This window comes from Cetorhinus maximus, chromosome 16, assembly GCF_964194155.1.
Source record: "Cetorhinus maximus chromosome 16, sCetMax3.hap1.1, whole genome shotgun sequence".
NCBI classification, from domain to species: domain Eukaryota; kingdom Metazoa; phylum Chordata; class Chondrichthyes; order Lamniformes; family Cetorhinidae; genus Cetorhinus; species Cetorhinus maximus.
The window spans coordinates 34982647-35001874 of NC_135894.1; the positions used below are offsets into that span (position 1 = coordinate 34982647).

A 19228-nucleotide genomic window follows, 5' to 3' on the forward strand; every position below is an offset into this window, starting at 1 on the left:
CTTGGCCTCCTTCCGAGGTCCCCAGCATCACAGTTGCCGGTCTTCAGCCAATTCCATTCACTCCATGTGATATCAGGAAACGGTTGAAGGCACTGGATAGTGCCAAGGCTATGGGCCCTGAGAACATTCTGGCAATAGTACTGAAGATTTGTGCTCCAGAACTTGCCGTGCCCCTAGCCAAGCTGTTCCAGTACAGCTACAACACTCGCATCTACCAGACAGTGTGGAAAATTGCTCAGGTATGTTCTGTCCACAAAAAGCAGGACAAATCCAACCAAGCCAATTACTGCCCCATTAATTTACTCTTGATCATCAGCAAAGTGCTGGAAGGTGTCATCGACAGTGCTACCAAGCGGCACTTAAATCAACAATAACCTGCTCACTGACGCTCAGTTTGGGTTCTGTCAGGGCCATTCAACTCCTGACCACATTACAGCCTTGGTTCAAATATGGACAAAAGAGCTGAACTCCTGAGGTGAGGTCAGAGTGACTGCCCTTGACATCAAGGCTGCATTTGACCAAGTGCGGCAACAAGGAGCCCTAGCAAAACTGCAGTCAGTGGGAATCGGGGAAAATTCACCACTGGTTATGGTTGTTGGAGGAAAATCATCTCAATCTTGGGACATCGCATGTCCTAGGTCCAACCATCTTCAGCAGCTACATCAACGACCTTCCCTCCATCATATGGTCAGAAGTGGGGATGTTCACTGACGATTGCACAATGTTCGGCACCATTCATGACTCCTCAGATACGGAAGCAGTCCATGTCCAAATGCAGCAAGACCTGGGCAATATCCAGGCTTGGGCAGACAAACAGCAAGTAACATTCATGCCACACAAGTGCTGGGCAATAACCATCTCCCCTGGACATTTAATGGCATTACCATCACTGAATCTCCCACAATCAATATCCTGGGGGTTACCATTGACCAGAAACTGAACTGGACCAGCCATATAAATGCGACAAGAGCAGATCAGAGGCTAAGAATCCTGCAGCAAGTAACTCACCTCCTGATTCCCCAAAGCCAGTCCACCATCTACAAGGCACAAGTCAGGAGTGTGATGGTATACTCTCCATTTGCCTGGGTGAGTGCAGCTCCAACAACACTCAAGAAGCTTGACAACATCCAGGCCAAAGCAGTTCACTTGATCAGTACCCTAGCCACCACCTTAAACATTCACTCCGTCTACCACTGATGCACAATGGCAGCAGTGTGTACCATCTACAAGATGCACTGCAGGAACTCACCAAGGCTCCTTAGACAGTACCTTCTAAACAAGCAACCACTACCACCTCGAAGTTCAAGGGCAACAGATACATGGGAACACCACCACCTGGAAGTTCCCTTCCAAGTTACTCACCACTCTGACTTGGAAATATATCGTCGTTCCTTCACTGTTGATGGGTCAAAATTTTGGAACTCCCTCCCTAACAGCACTGTGGGTGTACCTAAACCACAGGGACTGCAGCAATTCAAAAAGGTAACTCACCACCACCTTCTCAAGGTCAATTATGGATGGGCAATAAATGTTGGCCCAAGCCATGCTGCCCATATCCTGTGGAAGAATAAAAAAGGAAGGAAGAGCGAATTTGCTGCAATGGTTGCAATGCTATGAAACAGCTCACTGAAATAATCCAGCTAAGAAAAAAGAAATAGCATATACTTCACTCTCAGTAGCATAGAGTCAACCCCGAAACAACGCTGCTTCAGTTCGAGTCCCTGAAACATTTTCTGAGCAAAGAGTGTATGAGAATTTTTAAAAATATTATTCATTCATGGGTGGTGGGCTTCGCTAGCTGCGCCAGCATTTATTGCCCATCCCTAGTTGCCCTCGAGAAGGTGGCAGTGAGCTGCCTTCTTGAACCGCTACATTGTACATTTTACAGTCATCATGTGCACACATTCTAGACACATACATATTTTGATGGTCAGATGCAACCTGACAATGCCTTTCAAGATGCAGAGGAAATATTTTCAACTATCCTATTTAGGGGGAGATGGTGGAGTGGCGATAATATCACTCGACTAGTAATCCAGAGCTGCAGGCTAATGCTCTGGGGACATGGGTTCAAATCCCACCAGCTGGTGGAGTTTAAATTCAATTAATAAAATCTGGAATTAAAAGCAGTGACCATGAAACTATCTCGATTGTCATAAAAACCCATCTGGTTCAGATATTCCGTTTAGAGAAGGAAATCTGCCATTCTTTTCTGGTCTGCCCTACATGTGACTCCAGATCACATTAATGTGGTTGACTCTTAACTGCTCTCTGAACTAACCTAACAAGCCACTCTGTTCAAGGACAATTAGGGATGGGCAACAAATACTGGCCTTGCCAGCGACACCCACATCCCAAGAAATAATTTTTTTTTTAAAAAGTGGGATATATTCTAGCCCATGTCCCAAAGGCATAACGTGATATGCCAATAGAATTTCCACCTTTCAACCTCCATCCTTTGTTAACTCACCTGTACATGCTGTCCCTTCACATGGACACATCCCACATACGAGCCTGATACCCGGGGAGTGTATGTAAAACAATAAGTTCCATTGTGATTGTCCTGCAGTATTGTCTTGAGACTGCTGCATGAAAGAGGACCAAAATATTCACCATAAACACTTTCATCCAATTAAACAATGAATTACTGTCTACACATTTTGTGATTAAAGACTTTTTTAAAAAAAAACACTCACAAATATAGCCAGTCCGACACAAAAAGAAGAAAGAAAAAGAGGAAAAATGACTGGTGCTGAGCTGAAAATGTAATGCAAGCAACTGGTCTAGTTGCAACATACAAAGCAGAAGGCTCCTTAACCTGAACTTTAATTCAATATTTCCAGCAGTGAGCCCACCATAAATTGTAGGGTTAGATGAATTAAATACTATAGTCCACATACTATGAGTAACATCGCATGTGGCAAGTTCACATATTTGGGAGAAAAAGGTGTACTTGGACCTATGATTTTTAAAGCTTTCCATCACTGGGGTTTTTCTGCCCTTAAATCTGGGTCTGTTGTGGAGTAATGAATAGAAGCTAATTACCATGATTGGTATCAACTCCATCATTATTGTATCATGTGACTACCAGGATAGTGGAAGCCAAATTGGATGGATCTTGGTCTTTTCTTATCTAGCAATGCTCTAGTTAATGTGACATTATGAAGAAATCTGCAGAAGTGTCCAGAGAAGGAGCATGGCATTCGAATGAGATGAAAGCATTTGTTTATCTTCTGCTTTTCATGTTTCAGTTATTAACTACAATAAATGCCCGAACAAGAAAATAAATGACTGGAATGATATCAACCATAAGTGATAATAGTGTATATTTGATGGCCAGTACAATAAACATAGGCAGAAGAACTAACTTTAGTACAGGGAGAATGTTTAGAAAGATAAGCGGTGTAATAAGAAACTCCTCAAAGGATTTGAGAACAATTACATCAGGAAATATCTTTCAAGTAAACAATTTTGACCATTTATGTAAACTGATTGTTTTCAAAGGATTCAGGAACAGGTGTATCATGAGGGATCATCTGAGACTTGCACCTTTGATAGACAAACTAAGGTGTGTAAAAGAGCATGGTTTTTAACAGTTATTTGGAGAGCTTGAAAGGGATGCTGAAACTGAGAAGCTCCTCTCTATATATGATTAGACTGATCACCCATGCTGTATATTGTGTCTCATGCTTGCTCAATGTGTGACATCATGAACCACTATCAGAAGGAAGCTGATTAATTGTTGATCCTGACACACACCAGCAACAGATAGCAAACACATCCATACAAAATTTACAAATACTTTAGTGATATAATGAGCCAGAGCACAGCTTTCCATCCTGAAATGTCTACTATTCTAGAAAATCAGATAGAACACCAGCATATTCAAAGCAGCAGAAATTCCTCTGCTTCATTAAAAAAAAATTGATAATTAAATATTTACTTCTACGAAACATTTGAAAGGTGAATTTCAAGAGAATTTGAATAAGAATTGTTCTTTCTGGACAGCAATTAAATAACAAAGTTTTAAACTTAATTTCTAGAATGTATACTTTGAAGAAAATCATTTGCCGAATTATAGAAACAGATTTACTTAAATCGGATACAAGGGGCAGAATTTAATATAGGTGACGAGGGTCTCGCACATTGGTTGGAGAGCAGGTGACAGTCCCACATGGCTCTCTTCAGGAAGGCCCTCCGCATTAAGTGCCAATCAGGCACTTAACTGGACAATGGCAGGCCTTCCCCGGGTTCAAGGACCCCCGGGTGCAGGTCCCATCCCCCCCATCCAACCCCGAGAGCTGCTAGCCAATTGGAGGCCGGAACTTCTTCATTGCTCAGCAGCACCTCCAGGGAGACATGAAATTCCGCCCAAGGGGTTGATTAGCTGATCAATAACCCAAACTTAAATTAAGCAAGACTTTTACATTTCGTCATACATTCGTTTATGATGCAGTTAACTCTGGCACAAATTACTCACCATTCTTTATTCTTCTTGTTGAAGATGCTAACCCGAATGGATTCACCACCTCTCCCCATCTGCTGCCCTGATTGGTCATTACAGACCAGTACAAATACACTTGGTTGGTCCTGTCGAGCCACATGGAGGCCTGAATGTGAGCAAATTGGAACTGTATTATGCAGAATTCATTAGCTTTGTGCCTCTACAATAATAGCTCTCACAAGAAATAACTCTTACAAGCCACTCATTTCTACTGCCGCCACACCCCTCAATATACACAGAACATAGAAATTATGAATTCACCAATGTGATTCCATGCACAGAGAAAAACAGGTTTGATCCCACGCCTGAATTCAGCTACATTCTCGCTGAGAGATGAGTAGTGTCTGAACACAGGTCAGGAGCAATCTGAAGTAAATACTGTCCACTGCCTGACTATTTGGCTGAAGGGACCATTAACCGAATGTTGGTGATTCAACTTCCTTAATTACAGTTGTCTCCTTGGCCTTAGAAACAGGTAATTAAACCAAAAAAAAAAAATTCCCAACAGCAGGACCGGAAATGGGCAATACTTCTGGTCTCCTGTCAGGAGCCGGCTCCTACACAATGCTAATTAAAGTACTGGCAGCGTGCACAGGAGATACATGCAATCACACCATAGGAGTGGGCATTCATTGGTGGACCCCACATCAACCTGGGTTAGGGCCTCAAAAAGCTCTGGAAGCTGCGAGTTATGCAAAATGTATGAATCATGAGAGCTCCCTGGGAAACGAGCACAGACATGCACAGATCCTTTGCTTATGGTCACAAGCCAGTTGTGCATTCAAAGAGTGAAAGCCCTTGCAATTCAAAAATGCCACTGGCTGATCCCTTGCACTCTAAGGAAATGAGCAATGATGTGAAGCCTAATGCCCTGGCCATCTAGCTGTCCTCGTCTGTGGAGTAAACAATGAATTCCTTCACACGGCATAAGGGGGCATTGGTCACCTCCTTTACGCCCCTGCGTGTGGCAGCCTGTGATAGGCCACATATAGCACCCGTGGAGCCCTGGAAAGCACCAGCAGTAGGAAAATTGAGTGCCGCAGTCACCTTGGTTGCAGGGTTGGGGGGGGGGGGGGGGGGGGGGGGGGCATTGGCATGGGGTTCTTGCCAATTCCATGTGGCTGCAGATCTTGCTGCACAATCCCACATATTTCAGTAATACACTACGTGGGACAGCCTCAGTCACCTCTGGCATCGTCTCTCCAATATCTGCAGGTAGTTAGTTCTTGCCCTGAGGATGTAGCGATGCACCAGTGCCTATCTTCTACGATGCCTTCCGTGGATGGCTGCATCCTGACCAACCACTCCCTCTGGTGCTGCCTGTTGCTGGCTTTGCGACCTCTGTTGTTGACCGACAAGAGCCCTCCCTTTGTCACATCTGCTCCTGCTGCTCCTGACCCCACCCTCTGTCCTCCCTTGGATCCCTCTCCCACTCTTCCCTGTCTCGGGTCCGACCCCACTCCGCCACCACCACCCCTCATCCCCCACTCACCCCTGACTTGCCCTTGCCAGTCCCAAGTCTCCATGTAAGCTGCAATTCTCCTGCCCCCTTCCTTGTGCCACAGAGATCAACAAATGGAAACCACGGGCCTCAGACATAAATGCATAAAGCCGACTGTTGTACAGCACCTTTAAACAAACATGACCCAGGCGCCATAAAATGTGCCTCTGACTTAATCTTGAAAATAGGACTTAATTACAAAAAAGTTTTAATATAATGAGCATTCATGGCTTGCAAATGTATTTCAAGTAAGGGATAGTGTGAAGCCCATTCTGCCACTCCCTTTGGCAGGTTGAGATGCAGAGATTAAGTAAGTGCTGTGGTAAATTGAGATTTTTGGCTCCAACCTAATTAAACCACCTCCCTTGCCACATTTCCCACTCTTGCAGGCCCCATAAAATACTGCCCATTTTCTCCTTCCTCCCACAGCCAGCTCACATTCTCCAACAGCATTATTTATTTTATTCCCTTCCCCAATTACCACTTCCCCAATGTATTAACATTCCACTGAAAGGGCAGTACAAGTAGTTCTCAGGATTCTATCCATGCCATTGGCTGCCCACAATTCGATGAACGGAACTGCAGAGGACAAGGATTCCTCGCAAATCTTGTGGGAAAGCATCTAACTTCAGCTCCATTCCAGCAAAAACAAAATGACATGTAAAATCTCAATCCAGCAATTCAAAGATTTTCAAGCCTCTCAGATCTAACACTCGCTAAGCAATTTTCAGACATAGGATGGAATTCACAATGTGTAAGCAATAATAATCATCAAGTAACTATGGTAACCAGACATCTCACATCACTATCTCCAACAGGAATTTGCTCATTTCTACCTTCCTATCCCCCTTGTTACCTGTGGTGAAATTCACACAAGCAAAGTTTACCTGTGTGAAGTTTTTTTTAAAAAACTCGGCACTGCTAGTTCTTTAGAGTTTTGGAGTACGAAGCTGGTATTCTCATTCTATTTTCATTCTAGATGTGAATCTTCTATCGATTTTGAAATTAAAGAAAGGGAACAAAAACCAGTTTGTGCTTTAAGCTAATATTTTACTAGCTTTGTATGAACTAATTCAGGGTAAGCTGAACCTTTAGCTCTGCAACAAATTAAATACACTTATTTGGGTAATGCATTGGGATCATCAATTGAGGAAGTGACATTTTAACCTTATGGACTGATGTCCATAGATGGGTGGGGGGGAGGGATATGGGAGAGAGGGGATTACGCAATAAAAACATAACACAAGCCAGGAGTAGGCCATATGGCTCTAGAGGAGCTAGAGGTGCACCCGCAATTCAGTAAGGCCATAGCTGATCTTTTAGGTCAACTTCATTTTCTCGCCTGATTCCCAGATCTCTTGAATCTCTGAGCACCCACACATCTATCGATCTCAGTCTTAATATATTCAATGACTCCACATCCACAGTCTTCTGAGGCAGAGAATGCTAAAAATTCACAATGCTCTGAGTGAAAGAATTTTGCCTCATAAGAACATAAGAAATAGAATTAGCACTGTCGGTGTACCTGCATCACATGGGCTGCAGCGGTTCAAGAAGGGGGTTTACCATCATCTTCTCAAGGTCAATTAGGGATGGGCAATAAATCATGGCCTAGCCAGCGATGCCCACACCCTGTGAACAAATAAAAAAAGGAGTAGGCATTCAGCCCTTTGAGCCTGCTCTGCCAGTCAATAAGATCCTGGCTGATTTGATGTGGCCTTAACTCCACTTTACTGCCCATCTCCCATAACCCACCACTCCCTCGTCAACCAAAAATCTGTCTAACTCAGCCTCGGATACATTCAATGACCCGGCCTTCACTGCTTTCTGGGGGAGAGAATTCCAAACACTCATGACCTCAGAGAAGAAATCCCTCCTCATCTCTGTCTTTAATGGGAAACCCCTTATTTTGCAACTGAGCCTCCTAGTTATAGATTCCCCTATGAGTGGAAACATCCTCTCAGCATCTACCCTCAGATCAAGCCTCCTCAGAATCTTACAAGTTTCAATGTTTCAACATGGCTACATACATTTAAGTAAGAAACACAAGCAATAGGGAAATAAAGTCAAGTCAAGGCCAGGTAAAATAAAATTACATAAGGAAACCAAAGTAAAATAAAGTTAACGCAAGGAAAATAAATTGAAGCCATGGCAGGACAGCTTGGTTGTGTGGAATGCGTGTCCTGTAATGTGTGGGATATTGTGAATGCTACCAGTGTCCTAGACAACCACATATGCAGGAACTGCTGCTAGCTTCAGAACCTTGAGCTCCGGGTTTTGGAGCTCGAGCAGAGGTTGGAGTCATTTGGTGCACCCGGGGGGCTGACAGCTATGTGGATAGCACGTTCAGAGAGGTGGTCACACCGCAGCTTAGGAGCCTGGAGGCAGAAGGAAATGGGTGACACTAGGCAGTCCAGGAAAATTAGGCAGGTAGTGTAGGAGTCCCCGGGAGGGTCCCACTCACCAATTTGTTTTCCATTTTGGATACAGTTGAGGGTGTTGGTTCCTCGGAGGAACGCAGTCAAAGCCAAGTTTGTGGCACAACAGGCAGCTCTGCTGTACAGGAGGGGAGAAAGAAGAGGGAGAGAGTGGTAGTAATAGTTAGGGAAACAGACAGGCATTTCTGTGACCACAGATGTGACTCCAGGGTGGTACGTTGCCTCCCTGGTGCCAGGGTCAAGGGTGTCACGGAGCAGCTGCAGGACATTCTTCTGGGTGAGGGTGGTCAGCCAGAGGTTGTGGTCCACGTTGGTACCAACGACTTAGGTAGGAAAGGGTATGAGGTCCTGAAAGCAGGTTTCAGGGAGTTAGGAAGGAGATTGAAAAGCGGGACCTCTAAAGCAATAATCTCAGGATTACTCCCAGACCCACGTGCAAGTGAGTGTAGAAATAGGAGAATTGAGTGAATAAACGTGTGGCTGAAAAGCTGGTGGAGGAGGGAGGGCATCAGATTTCAGAGGTATTGGCACTGGTTCTGAGGAAGATGGAACCTGTACAAGCCAGACAGTCTACACCTGAACAGGACTGAGACGAATATGCTCGCAGGGAGATTTGCTAGGCAGTGGTCCGTCCAGCAGTTGTCGGCTCCTGTCATGGCGTGTGTGACATGCACGCCCTTGTGGTCTCTCACTCAGATAATGTAGTAGTTGAGCAGGTGCTAGTGCTTGGAGTGAGGGTGTTGCCATGAGGCCTTGTACTGGTCTCTCTGGTGTTGGTTATGATAAGGCTGTGTTCTAGGCATTTTGTCAGGAGCAGGTTGGTGTTGGATTCCCTTACCCCCTCACTGCCAATTACAACTCCCCAGGCGTCTGTGTCCTTCCCAACTCTGGCGTTAAAGTCGCCAAGGAGGATCAGTTCATCGCCCATTGGTACTCAGGCTAGGGATTGTTCGAGACTGGAGTAAAATTCCTCTTTGGACTCATCTGTAGTATCCAGTGTTGGGGCGCACACACTGAGGACTGTAGCGCATTAGTTCTGGGCTAGGGTGAGCCGAAGGGTCATGAGGCGCTCATTTACCCAGCTGGTTTGTTTTTAATGGCGAAGCCAATCCCGTGGAGGCGGCACTCTTCTACTGGTTTACCTTTCCAGAAGAAGGCGCAACTGCTATCTTGTTCCTGGAGTTGGCTTTCCCCTGCCCGCTGGATATCACTTAGGGTGCAATGTCAATGTCAAAATGTCTGAGCTTCCGGGCAGCAATAGCAGTACGCCATTCCAGTCTGTTGCTGTTGGGGTTGTCCATGAGGGTCCTTACATTCCAGGTCCCAAAATTCATGTTGAGGGGTTGGAAGATGCCTGTGCATGAGTTTTTGAGAGTTCTGTGCTGGAGCACTCTGTACAGTATTGGTCTCCTTATTTAAGGAAGGATGTAAGTGCACCGAAAGCAGTTCAAGAAGGTTTGCTAGACTAATACCTGGAATGGGCGAGTTGTCTTATGAGGAAAGGCTGGACAGGTTAGGCTTATATCCACTGGAATTTAGAAGAGTAAGAGGTGACTTAATTGAAACATATAAATTCTAGAGGGGACTTGACAGGGTGGATGTGGAAAGAGCATTTCCTCTTGTGGGAGAATCTAGAACTCGGGGTCACTTTAGAAATAAGGGGCTACCCATTTAGGACAGAGATAAGATGAATATTTTTCTCTCAAGAGGGTTGTGAGTCTTTGGAACTCTTCCTCAAAAGGCGGTGGAGGTAGAATCTTTGAATATTTTTAAGGCAGAGGTAGGTAGACTCTTGATAAGCAAGGGGGTAAAAGGTTATTGGGAGTAAGCAGGAATGTGGAGTTGAGATTAAAATCAGTTCAGTCATGATCTTTTTGAATGGTGGAGCAGGCTCGAAGGGCCGAGTGGCCTACTGCTGCTCCTGATTCAAATGTTTATATATTCATATGTTTTCCATCTTCCAAACTCAAATGAGCATAGGCCCAAACTGCTCAACCTTTCTGCATAAGACCAACCCCTTCACCCCAGGAATCAGCCTAATAAACCTTCTGAACTGCTTCCAAAGCAAGCATTCCCCTCCTTAAATAGAGCTCAAAACTGTAGACAGAACTTGAAGTGTGGTCTCACTGACACCCTGTACAGCTGTAGCTAGACTTCCCTACTTTTATACTCCATCCCCCTTGCAACGAAGGCCAACATTCCACTTGCCTTACGTGCTGTACCTGCATGCTGACTTTGTGTGTTTCATGAAAAAGGACTCCCAGATCTCTCTGTACAGCAGCATTCCGCGGTCTCTATTTAAATAATACTCTTTTTTAAAATCTCAATACTAAATGGCCAAGCACTTACTCTGAGACTGTGACCCCATGTTGTCGATTCTCCAGGCAGGGAAACATTCTCCCAGCGTCTACCCTGTCAATCCCTTTAAGAATTTAATAAGCTTAAAATAGATTATATCTCATTCCTCTAAACTTCTGAGAATAAAGGGTTAGTCTACTCTATATTTCCTCATAGCACAATCCCCTAAGCCCAGGAATCCATCTAGTAAACCTATGTTTCACTCCCTCCGAGTCAAGCATGTTCACCCTCAAGTTATGGACCAAAACTGTACACAGTGCTCCAGGTGTGGTCTCACCAAAGCCCTATATAATTGTTATAAAATGCATTTACTCTTATACTTAAGCTCCTTGGTAATGAAGTCTTACATACTATTTGTTTTCCTAATTACTTGCTATATCAGCATGTCAACTTTGTGATTCATGAACAAGCCTCATATCAACCCAGGCCTGGTCAGCCAAATCTTTCACCTCCCATATATGTTGAAGGAGAGACTCTGGAATATGTTGAGCACTTCCCATACCTTGGCAGTTACCTCTGTAGCTGCCTCTTTTGAAACCCTAGGATACGACCCTCAGGTCCAAGGATTTTCTTGGCTTTTAGTCCACTAATTTCTCCAATACAGTTCCTTTACTAATACTGATTTTCTTTAGGTTCTTCATTCTCTCTTGACCCTTAGTTTCCTAATATTTCTAGGACTTTTGTGTCTCCCACTGTGAAGACAGATATAAAATATTTCTTTAATGTCTCTGCCATGTTCTTCTTTCCCATTATAATTTCTCCTGTCTCTAAGGCACCCACAATTACTTCTGCAAATCTCTTCTTTTTCACATACAGAGGGATGGCATGGGCTTGATGGGCTGAATGGTCTCCTTCTGTGCCATAATGGCTCTATGACCCATATAAGCTTTTACTATCTCTTTATGTCTCTTGTTAGTTTACGATTATATTCTGCTTTCTCTTTTTCAATTTCTCATCCTCCTTTCCTAAATTCTAAAATCCTCAATTCTCAGACTTACTACTCTTGTCAACATTATAAACTATTTCCTTTAAACTAATACTAACTTTCAACTTCTCTCGTTGGCCACAACTGAACTACTTTCCTTGTGGGGTTTTTATTCCTTAAGGGAATATCTATTTGATGTTTATTATTAATTAATTCTTTATATGTTTGCCACTGTTGGTCAATTGAAATATCTTTTAATCTAGTTTCCCAATATATCCAGCCAACTTGCCCCTCACATATAGATAGTTTGTTTTGTTCAAATTTAAAGGCCCTGGTTCCAGACTAAACCAAATCACTCTCAAACTCAATATAAAATTCTATGATATTATGATCATGCTTCCTCAGAGGCTCCTTTGCCACAAGATTATTGATTAACACTGTTGCATTGCATAATACTAGATTCCCTTTTTGCTTCCTTGACATGCTGATCATGAAACTCTATCCTGAATGCATTCCACAAACTCATCCTCCACATTATTACTGCAAATTTGGTTTGCCCAGTCTAAATCATAATTGAAGACCCCCATGATTCCTTTATTACTCTTGTTACATGCACCTCTAAATTCCTGCTTTATAGCTGACATTATAATGACTGTTAGAGAGCCTATAAACTAATCCCACCAGGATTTTCTGCCCCTTGTTTCTTAGTTCCATCCAAACTGACTCTACTTCTTGATTTCCTGAGCTAAGATTATTTTTCTCTACTTTATTTATTCTATCCTTTATTACAGTGCTACCTAATTTTTTCCCCCCCACTGTGGCCCCATCTCAAGGCCTGAAAATCACAGTGACCCTCCGCTAGGAGCTGTGAAAGTGGGTAATGGGGTGGGGGAAAGGTTTCATATTCAGGGGTTTTTAAGAAACCTACCTTTTCGGGACAGGTCATGTCCATGATTTAACAAAACACAAGGTTTTAAAGGAGCCTCATAGCTGTTAACATTGAGTCAGAGCTGCACAGCAGCCACTGCTGCCTCTGAGCTCATGACCCCAGAATCTCCTCCCGTGAATCCCCAGTTTGGAAAGCTCTGCTTTATTATAAGGGCTATCCCTCCTCCTTTTCCATTTTGCCTTTCCCTTCTAAAAGTCAAATATCATGGAAAATTTATTTTCTAACCTTGGTCACTCTGCAACCACAGACTGGGTTTAACGTGCCACCACCACTCCGCACCTCCCAGCAGGTTCGAGGCCGGAGGGAGGTGGGGACACGTTAAATCCAGCGGGCAGAATGCCCATCTGATCCTCCCTGCCCCCACCACAATCATGCCAATGGCAGGGGTGGCATTGGGCAGCCTATCCACTAAAGGGCCAATTCTGCTGCCATCAGCTTTTAACCAGCAGTAGGAGAGGCCAATACCAAGCAGCTAGCACACTAGGTTTCCTTGGTTGGTATGGGGGCCTTTTTAAATCACCCTATTGGAGGCTCCCTCCAAGGTGTAACCCTCCCTGCCCATCAGGTTTCCCCCATGGCCTCTCAAATCCCAGCCCAGACCCCTACCCCGTGAACCCTAAACACTGGCAAAGTTTCCATTGCAGCTCGCTTCCTCATCACCTTAGTGCAGTTCCAGCAGTGGCCACTTCTTCCACTGGCACTACCAGTGCATCGAGAGCTGCCAGTCTCTGATTGGCTGGCAGCTCTCACAGTTGGGTCTTCCTGTCCCCTCGGGGCAGAAATGCCACCTCGAGCCTATTAACAGCCAATGGCTTTTCAGAGAGCAGGGACCAGGGCTAGTGATGATTTGCGATTCCTACTGTAAAAACATGATATTCCTTTTTCCTTCAGTCATTATAGTGCACAGCAAACATAAATCAGACATGGTTTCAACTTACCTTCATAACACTTCCAGCATGTTACCATCCTGTGGCCACCTGCATTGCCTCCTTTACCACAGGCTTTCCCATTGCTCATTTGCTAGCCTTCCCAACTAATGGCCCTCACTTCATATTTGGCACTTCCCTTCCACTATACCACAACCTCACACTGCCACTTGTACCATGTTCAATCTTCACATCGCAACCAAGTCTATGGAAGATACACAGTAATTCAAAAACTTTAAAAGAAATGTAACACTTAAAAGTTGTGTCAGTCTTTCTCGCTTACCTTCACCCTGAAGGACACATTTGCTGGGATCAACTGCCTTTGTGACAATGATTCCGAATACCTCAAATCCATCACATTGTCCCGCTCTCTCATGGGGCTGGAATTGTATTCCATCGTCCTCTCCAGGGTGAGTGCTGTAACCAATCTTATTCAGCTGTTTCAACCGGTTGACTACCACACATTTGGTTAGTAGGATTTCCACATGAGAGCCACTAGTCAACAAGTACTCTGTGAAATCCACTCCAGTCTTCATATCTGCCAGGATCTGCTCCAGCTGAATCTGTTGCAGATTCAGGGAGTTCTCCTTTTGGACTCTCAGCTCCTCCAGTTCTTTCAAAAGTCTGTTCCGATGTTTCTCCATTGCCCTGATATAATCATCTGTAAAGTTATTAATTTCTTCAGTTATCATTCTCAATCGCTCTTCTACCAACTGCCTAGTAGTAGCAATCTTTTGCAAAGTCTCCTGTAATCCACAGATGTGTGGCTGTGTTTGCTTCAGAAGTTCCCTGATGAAGCTGCCATGTTTGCTAATGACATCAGCAATAAAGTCACAGTTATGGTCACGGTGATCCACCATACAACAATCCCTGCAGACCAGACGATCACATGTCTCACAAAACATCCTCAACTCCTCTGCAGGATGAACAGAGCAAATGATGGGCCTAACGATTCTCTCATTTCCACCTTGTAGGTCGCTCAGGGCCACTGTGTTGTGCGAAGCAGTCATCTTCTGCCTCCTGCAGGGAGGATTAGTTTTACAGCTTAAATATTACGATCACCAAGGTTATTTTCGGTTTTTGATTAGATAAATTTATTCGTAATGTGCTCATCCTCATATCATTTCATAATTCTCAGCAAAGCTATATTCCCTTGAGAAAGAAAGACTCAACGAGAAGAACGAACCATCCCTGACTAACTAAGGAAGTGATGGATGGTATCAAATTGAAAAAAATGTGTACAATGTTGCAAAGATTAGTAGTGGGCCAGAAGATTGGGAAAATTTTAGAAAGCAGCACAGGATGACTATGAAAAAGATAAAGGGGTATAAAAATGATTATGAAAGTAAACTAGTAAGAAATATAAAAATAGACTGCAAGAGCTTCTACAAGTTTATAAAAAGAAAGAGAGTACCTAAAGTAAACGTTTGTCTGGGAAATTAGTAATGGTAAACAAGGAAATGGTTGAGACTTGGACCTGATATTTTGTATCCGTCTTCCCGGTAGAAGACAGTTAAAAGCATCTCAATAATAGTAGAAAATCAGGAGGCAAAAGGGAGTGAGAAATGTAAAACAATTACTAGAGAAAAAATACTAGGCAAACTAAAGGGGCTAAAGGCTGACAAATCCCCTGAACCTGAGAGCCTTGATCCTAGGGTCTTGAAAGAAGTGGCTGCAGAGATAATGGATGCATTGGTTGTAATCTTTCAAGATTCTGGAAAGGTCCCAGGGTTTCAGAAAACTGCAAATGTAAAGCCCCTATTCAGGAAAGGAGGGAGACAGAAAGCTGGAAACTATAGGCCAGTTAACTTAACACCTGTCAGTGGGAAAATGCTAGAATGTATTGCTAGAAATAGTAGCAGGACATGTAGAAAATCATAATACAATCAAGCAGAGTCAACATGGCTTTATGAAAGGGAAATCATGTCTGACAAATTGATTGGAGATCTTTGAGGATGTGATGAGCAGGGTGGATAAAGGGGAGACTAGTAAATGTAATGCATTTGGATTTTTAAAAGGCATTTGATAAGGTGTCACATAAAAAGTTGCTGTACAAGAAAAGAAGTCATGGGTTTGACAGTAATATGTTAACATGGATAAAAGATTGGCTAACAGGAAGGAGAACAGCCAGGATAAATAAGTCATTTTCAGATTGGCAAACTGTAACTAGTGGGGTGCCACAGGGATCAGTGCTGGGGCCTCAACTGTTTACAATCTATATTAATGACATGGATGAACCGACAGTGTATTGCAGCCAAATTTTCTGACACACAAAGATAGGTAGGAAAGCATATTGTGAGGAAGACACAAGGAATCTTCAAAGGGGTAAAGATGGGTTACCTGTGTTGGAAAAACTTTGACAGATGTGGCAGATGGGGTGTAATATGGAAGGAATAAGAGATTATCCACTTTGGTAGGAAAAATAGAAAAGCAGAATATTATGTAGAGAGAGAGATTGCAGATCGCTGCAGTACAGATGGAGCTGGGTGTCCTTGTGCATGAAACACAAAATGTCAGCATGCAGGTACAGGAAGTAAATAGGAAAGCAAATGGAATGTTGGCCTTTATTGCTTGTATACTTCATCCTCCATGCAGAGGAGTCTTGCTGCAACTGTACAGGGCATTGGTGATACCATACCTAGAATATTGTGTACAGTTTTGGGCTCCTTATGTAAGGAGAGATTTATTACACTGGAAGCAGTCCAGAGAAGGTTGATTCTTGGGACAAAGAGTTGTTTCTTGAGGAATGGTTAAGCAGGTTGGGCCTATATGCATTGGAGTTTAGAAGAACAACAGGTGATCTTGAACCATATAATGGGTCTGATGGGGCTTCACAGGGCAGTTGCTGAAAGGATATTTCCCCTTGAGGGGAAATCTAGAACTAGTCAGCATAGTTTCAGAATAAGGGGTCACCCATATAAGACAGATGAACAGAAATTTATTCTCTCAACAGGTTATTATTTTTTGGAGTTCTCTACTCCAGACAGCAGTGGAGGGCTGGGTCATTGGATATATTCAAGGCTGAATCAGACAGATTTTTGTACTATCTGGGAGTCAAGGGTTATGGGGAACAGGTAGGAAAGTGAAGTTGAGACTAAGATCAGATCAGACCAGACATGATCATATTGAATGGCAGCACAGAGTCGAGGGGCCATATGGTATACTCCTGCTCCCATTTCTTACGTTGAGTTTGAAAAGTGTAGTTTATTTAATAATCTAATCCTCATTTAATACGTCAGGACAGAGAATTTTATAATGAAATTACATCTATGGTGTTCCTTTTTATTGACCAGTTTTTTTCCCTCACAAAGTACATAAACATGTTGTCGCCTCACTAATCTGTGTCCACCTCTCCTGGAACTCCATGTTTTAAACTCTCTAATCAAGTTTCTAACTAACTCCACTCTCCAGCTCCTGATTCCATCCCTCTCCCTGGCAACTGTCTGAGATTAAACCAAACTGTACATGGTCTTGGTGTCACACTTGAACCTGAGATGAGCTTCTGATCACATATTTGCACCATCACTCAGACTGCCTATCGCAACCTCCATAACATCATCTGGCTCCGCCCCTATCTTAGCTCACCTGATACTGAAACTTTCATCCATGCCTTTGTTACTCCAAGGCTTGACTATTCCAACTCACTCCTGGTCGGCCTCCCATGTTCTTCCCTCCTTAAAAATGAGCTCATCCAAAACTTGCACCGAGTCCCATTCATCTGTCACCCCTGTGCTTGCTGACCTACATTGGCTCAGGGTTAAGCAACACCTCTATATCAAAATACACATCTTTGTTTTCAAATCCCTCAATGGTTTTGTCCTCTCCCTATCTCTGTAATCTTCTCCAGCCCCACAACCCTCTGAGATATCTGCGATCCTCTAATTCTGGCCTCTTGAGCATCCCCCAGTTTTAATTGCTCCACCTTTGATGGCTGTCTCTTCAGCTGCCTGGGCCCTAACCTCAAATTCCCTCCCTAAACCTCTCTACTTTGCTTTCTTTCTTTAAGAAACTCTTTAAAACCTACCTCTTTGACCAAGCTTTGGGTCATCTGCCAGGTTTAAACTTTGTTCTATAAAAGATCTTGTAATAAATGAGATCTCTGTCGATAGTACAGCTTACTAACATCATTGTTCTATACACATAATAAACAAACCTTTGAGAACGCATAAAGAGAAACCAGTAAGATCCCAATGACCAAACAAGAGTCTTACCTGTGTGCTTTGGAGCAGAAGTCACAGAGATTTGTTGAACAGATGTGACATCTCCTTTCAGCATTTCCATCGTTACAAAGATCACAAACTATCCTGTAGTCGGATCTCTTCAGACTCTCTAGTAAAACTTCATTCAGAATCAGATGGTTATTGGTCAGCCCTCGCAGACCAGCAGCGGGTACATGCACCTCAAAATCACAGACTGGGCACAGGATACAGGCCCCAGGCTCGGCGCAGTCTAGCGAGCCCCCAGATCCAGACTCACCTTCCCTCGGAGTCCTGGGAATGGAGAACTGCTCCAAGCCTCTCAAACAGTCTAGGCAGAACGTATGGAGACAAGGCAAGATCTTCGGATCAGTGAAAACGTTTTTACAAACCAAACACTTTGTTCTGAAGCTCCGTGGAGATTGTGAACTTGTCGAGCATTCTGCAGAAGTCTTTTCCTGACACTCAGACATTTTTGGATAATACACACACACCTAAATTTCGATTTCCTAAATCCCAAGTACATTAAAAAATCTCAAAAACCCCAAAAATCCTCAAGCATCCTAAATAGTCGATATCAATAGTTAAATCAGATTTTAAATCTGAATCTTTAAATACTTTCGTTCTTCACCTGATTTATTCCAAAGTTGCTTATTGATCTACCGGGTCATACTTTAAAACGCTCCGCCCATTTTCTCTACAACATCCAATGCAAATTCCTAATGAAGACGATTCAAGACGTCGTCAGCATGTTAATTCACTGCTTCATTTCATTCTTGTGGAGATATGCACTTGTCGTCAAATGATCAAAGTTTCCAATTACTTTGTGATTAATCGTTTAATTTAATAACACTGTTTAATATTATATTGCGGGCTACCAACCATATAGCATCAAACAGCACCAGCCGTTCTAAATTAAATCAAACTTTCCCTGGTCTCAAGTCTGAACACATTCCCCGTTCTTCACTCAACCAGAACCAACTCCGACAACTTTCTTTCTTTAGGTTTTCCCACTGAAAATTGTTTAAATCCTCATTGTACAAAATCAGATTACGTAACGACGAACTGTAGTCTACATTAAAGTTGCCAACAAGAAATTCGAAACTTTTCTTCTAAATTCGTCACTTTCAATCATTCCCTAACTTCTCTTGTGATTGACAGCCAGACAGACCAACCAGCAGTTTGCACACCCAGCTCAATTCACCAATCTAAAATGAGAAGGATGGCTTAACAGTGCTCCAGAGTCTTTCCTGCGACAAGAGTTTCCTCCGAGCTTCAAGTAGCAGCGACCGGGCGCTGCTGCCCGTACAGGTTTGGAGGGCTAGTGTCAAGGAACACATCGTGTCCAAGTCGTTTCGTGCGTGTTTACAAAATACATTTACCTGTCAAATTTCCATGAAAGCAAAACACTGAAAACATGCAGCAACATCT

At 43.4% G+C, this 19228-nt stretch overlaps 1 protein-coding gene across 3 annotated transcripts in view; it reads right to left on the reverse strand.

The window, feature by feature from the left end:
* trim45 (tripartite motif containing 45) overlaps positions 1 to 18933 on the reverse strand; it is a 29235-nt gene extending 10302 nt beyond the window's left edge. For all 3 annotated transcript variants that reach the window (XR_013579145.1, XM_078559646.1, XM_078559645.1), the window contains exons 1-4: positions 17813 to 18933; positions 13885 to 14621; positions 4481 to 4610; positions 2471 to 2585 (exon numbers count right to left, since the gene is read on the reverse strand). Coding sequence is in view for 2 of the 3 variants with exons in the window: in XM_078559646.1 (XP_078415772.1) it covers positions 2471 to 2585; positions 4481 to 4610; positions 13885 to 14621; positions 17813 to 18270 (1440 nt within the window). In the remaining variant the exon portion in view is untranslated. The remainder of the gene's footprint in view (positions 1 to 2470; positions 2586 to 4480; positions 4611 to 13884; positions 14622 to 17812) is intronic.
* Between the last annotated feature and the right edge of the window lie 295 nt (positions 18934 to 19228).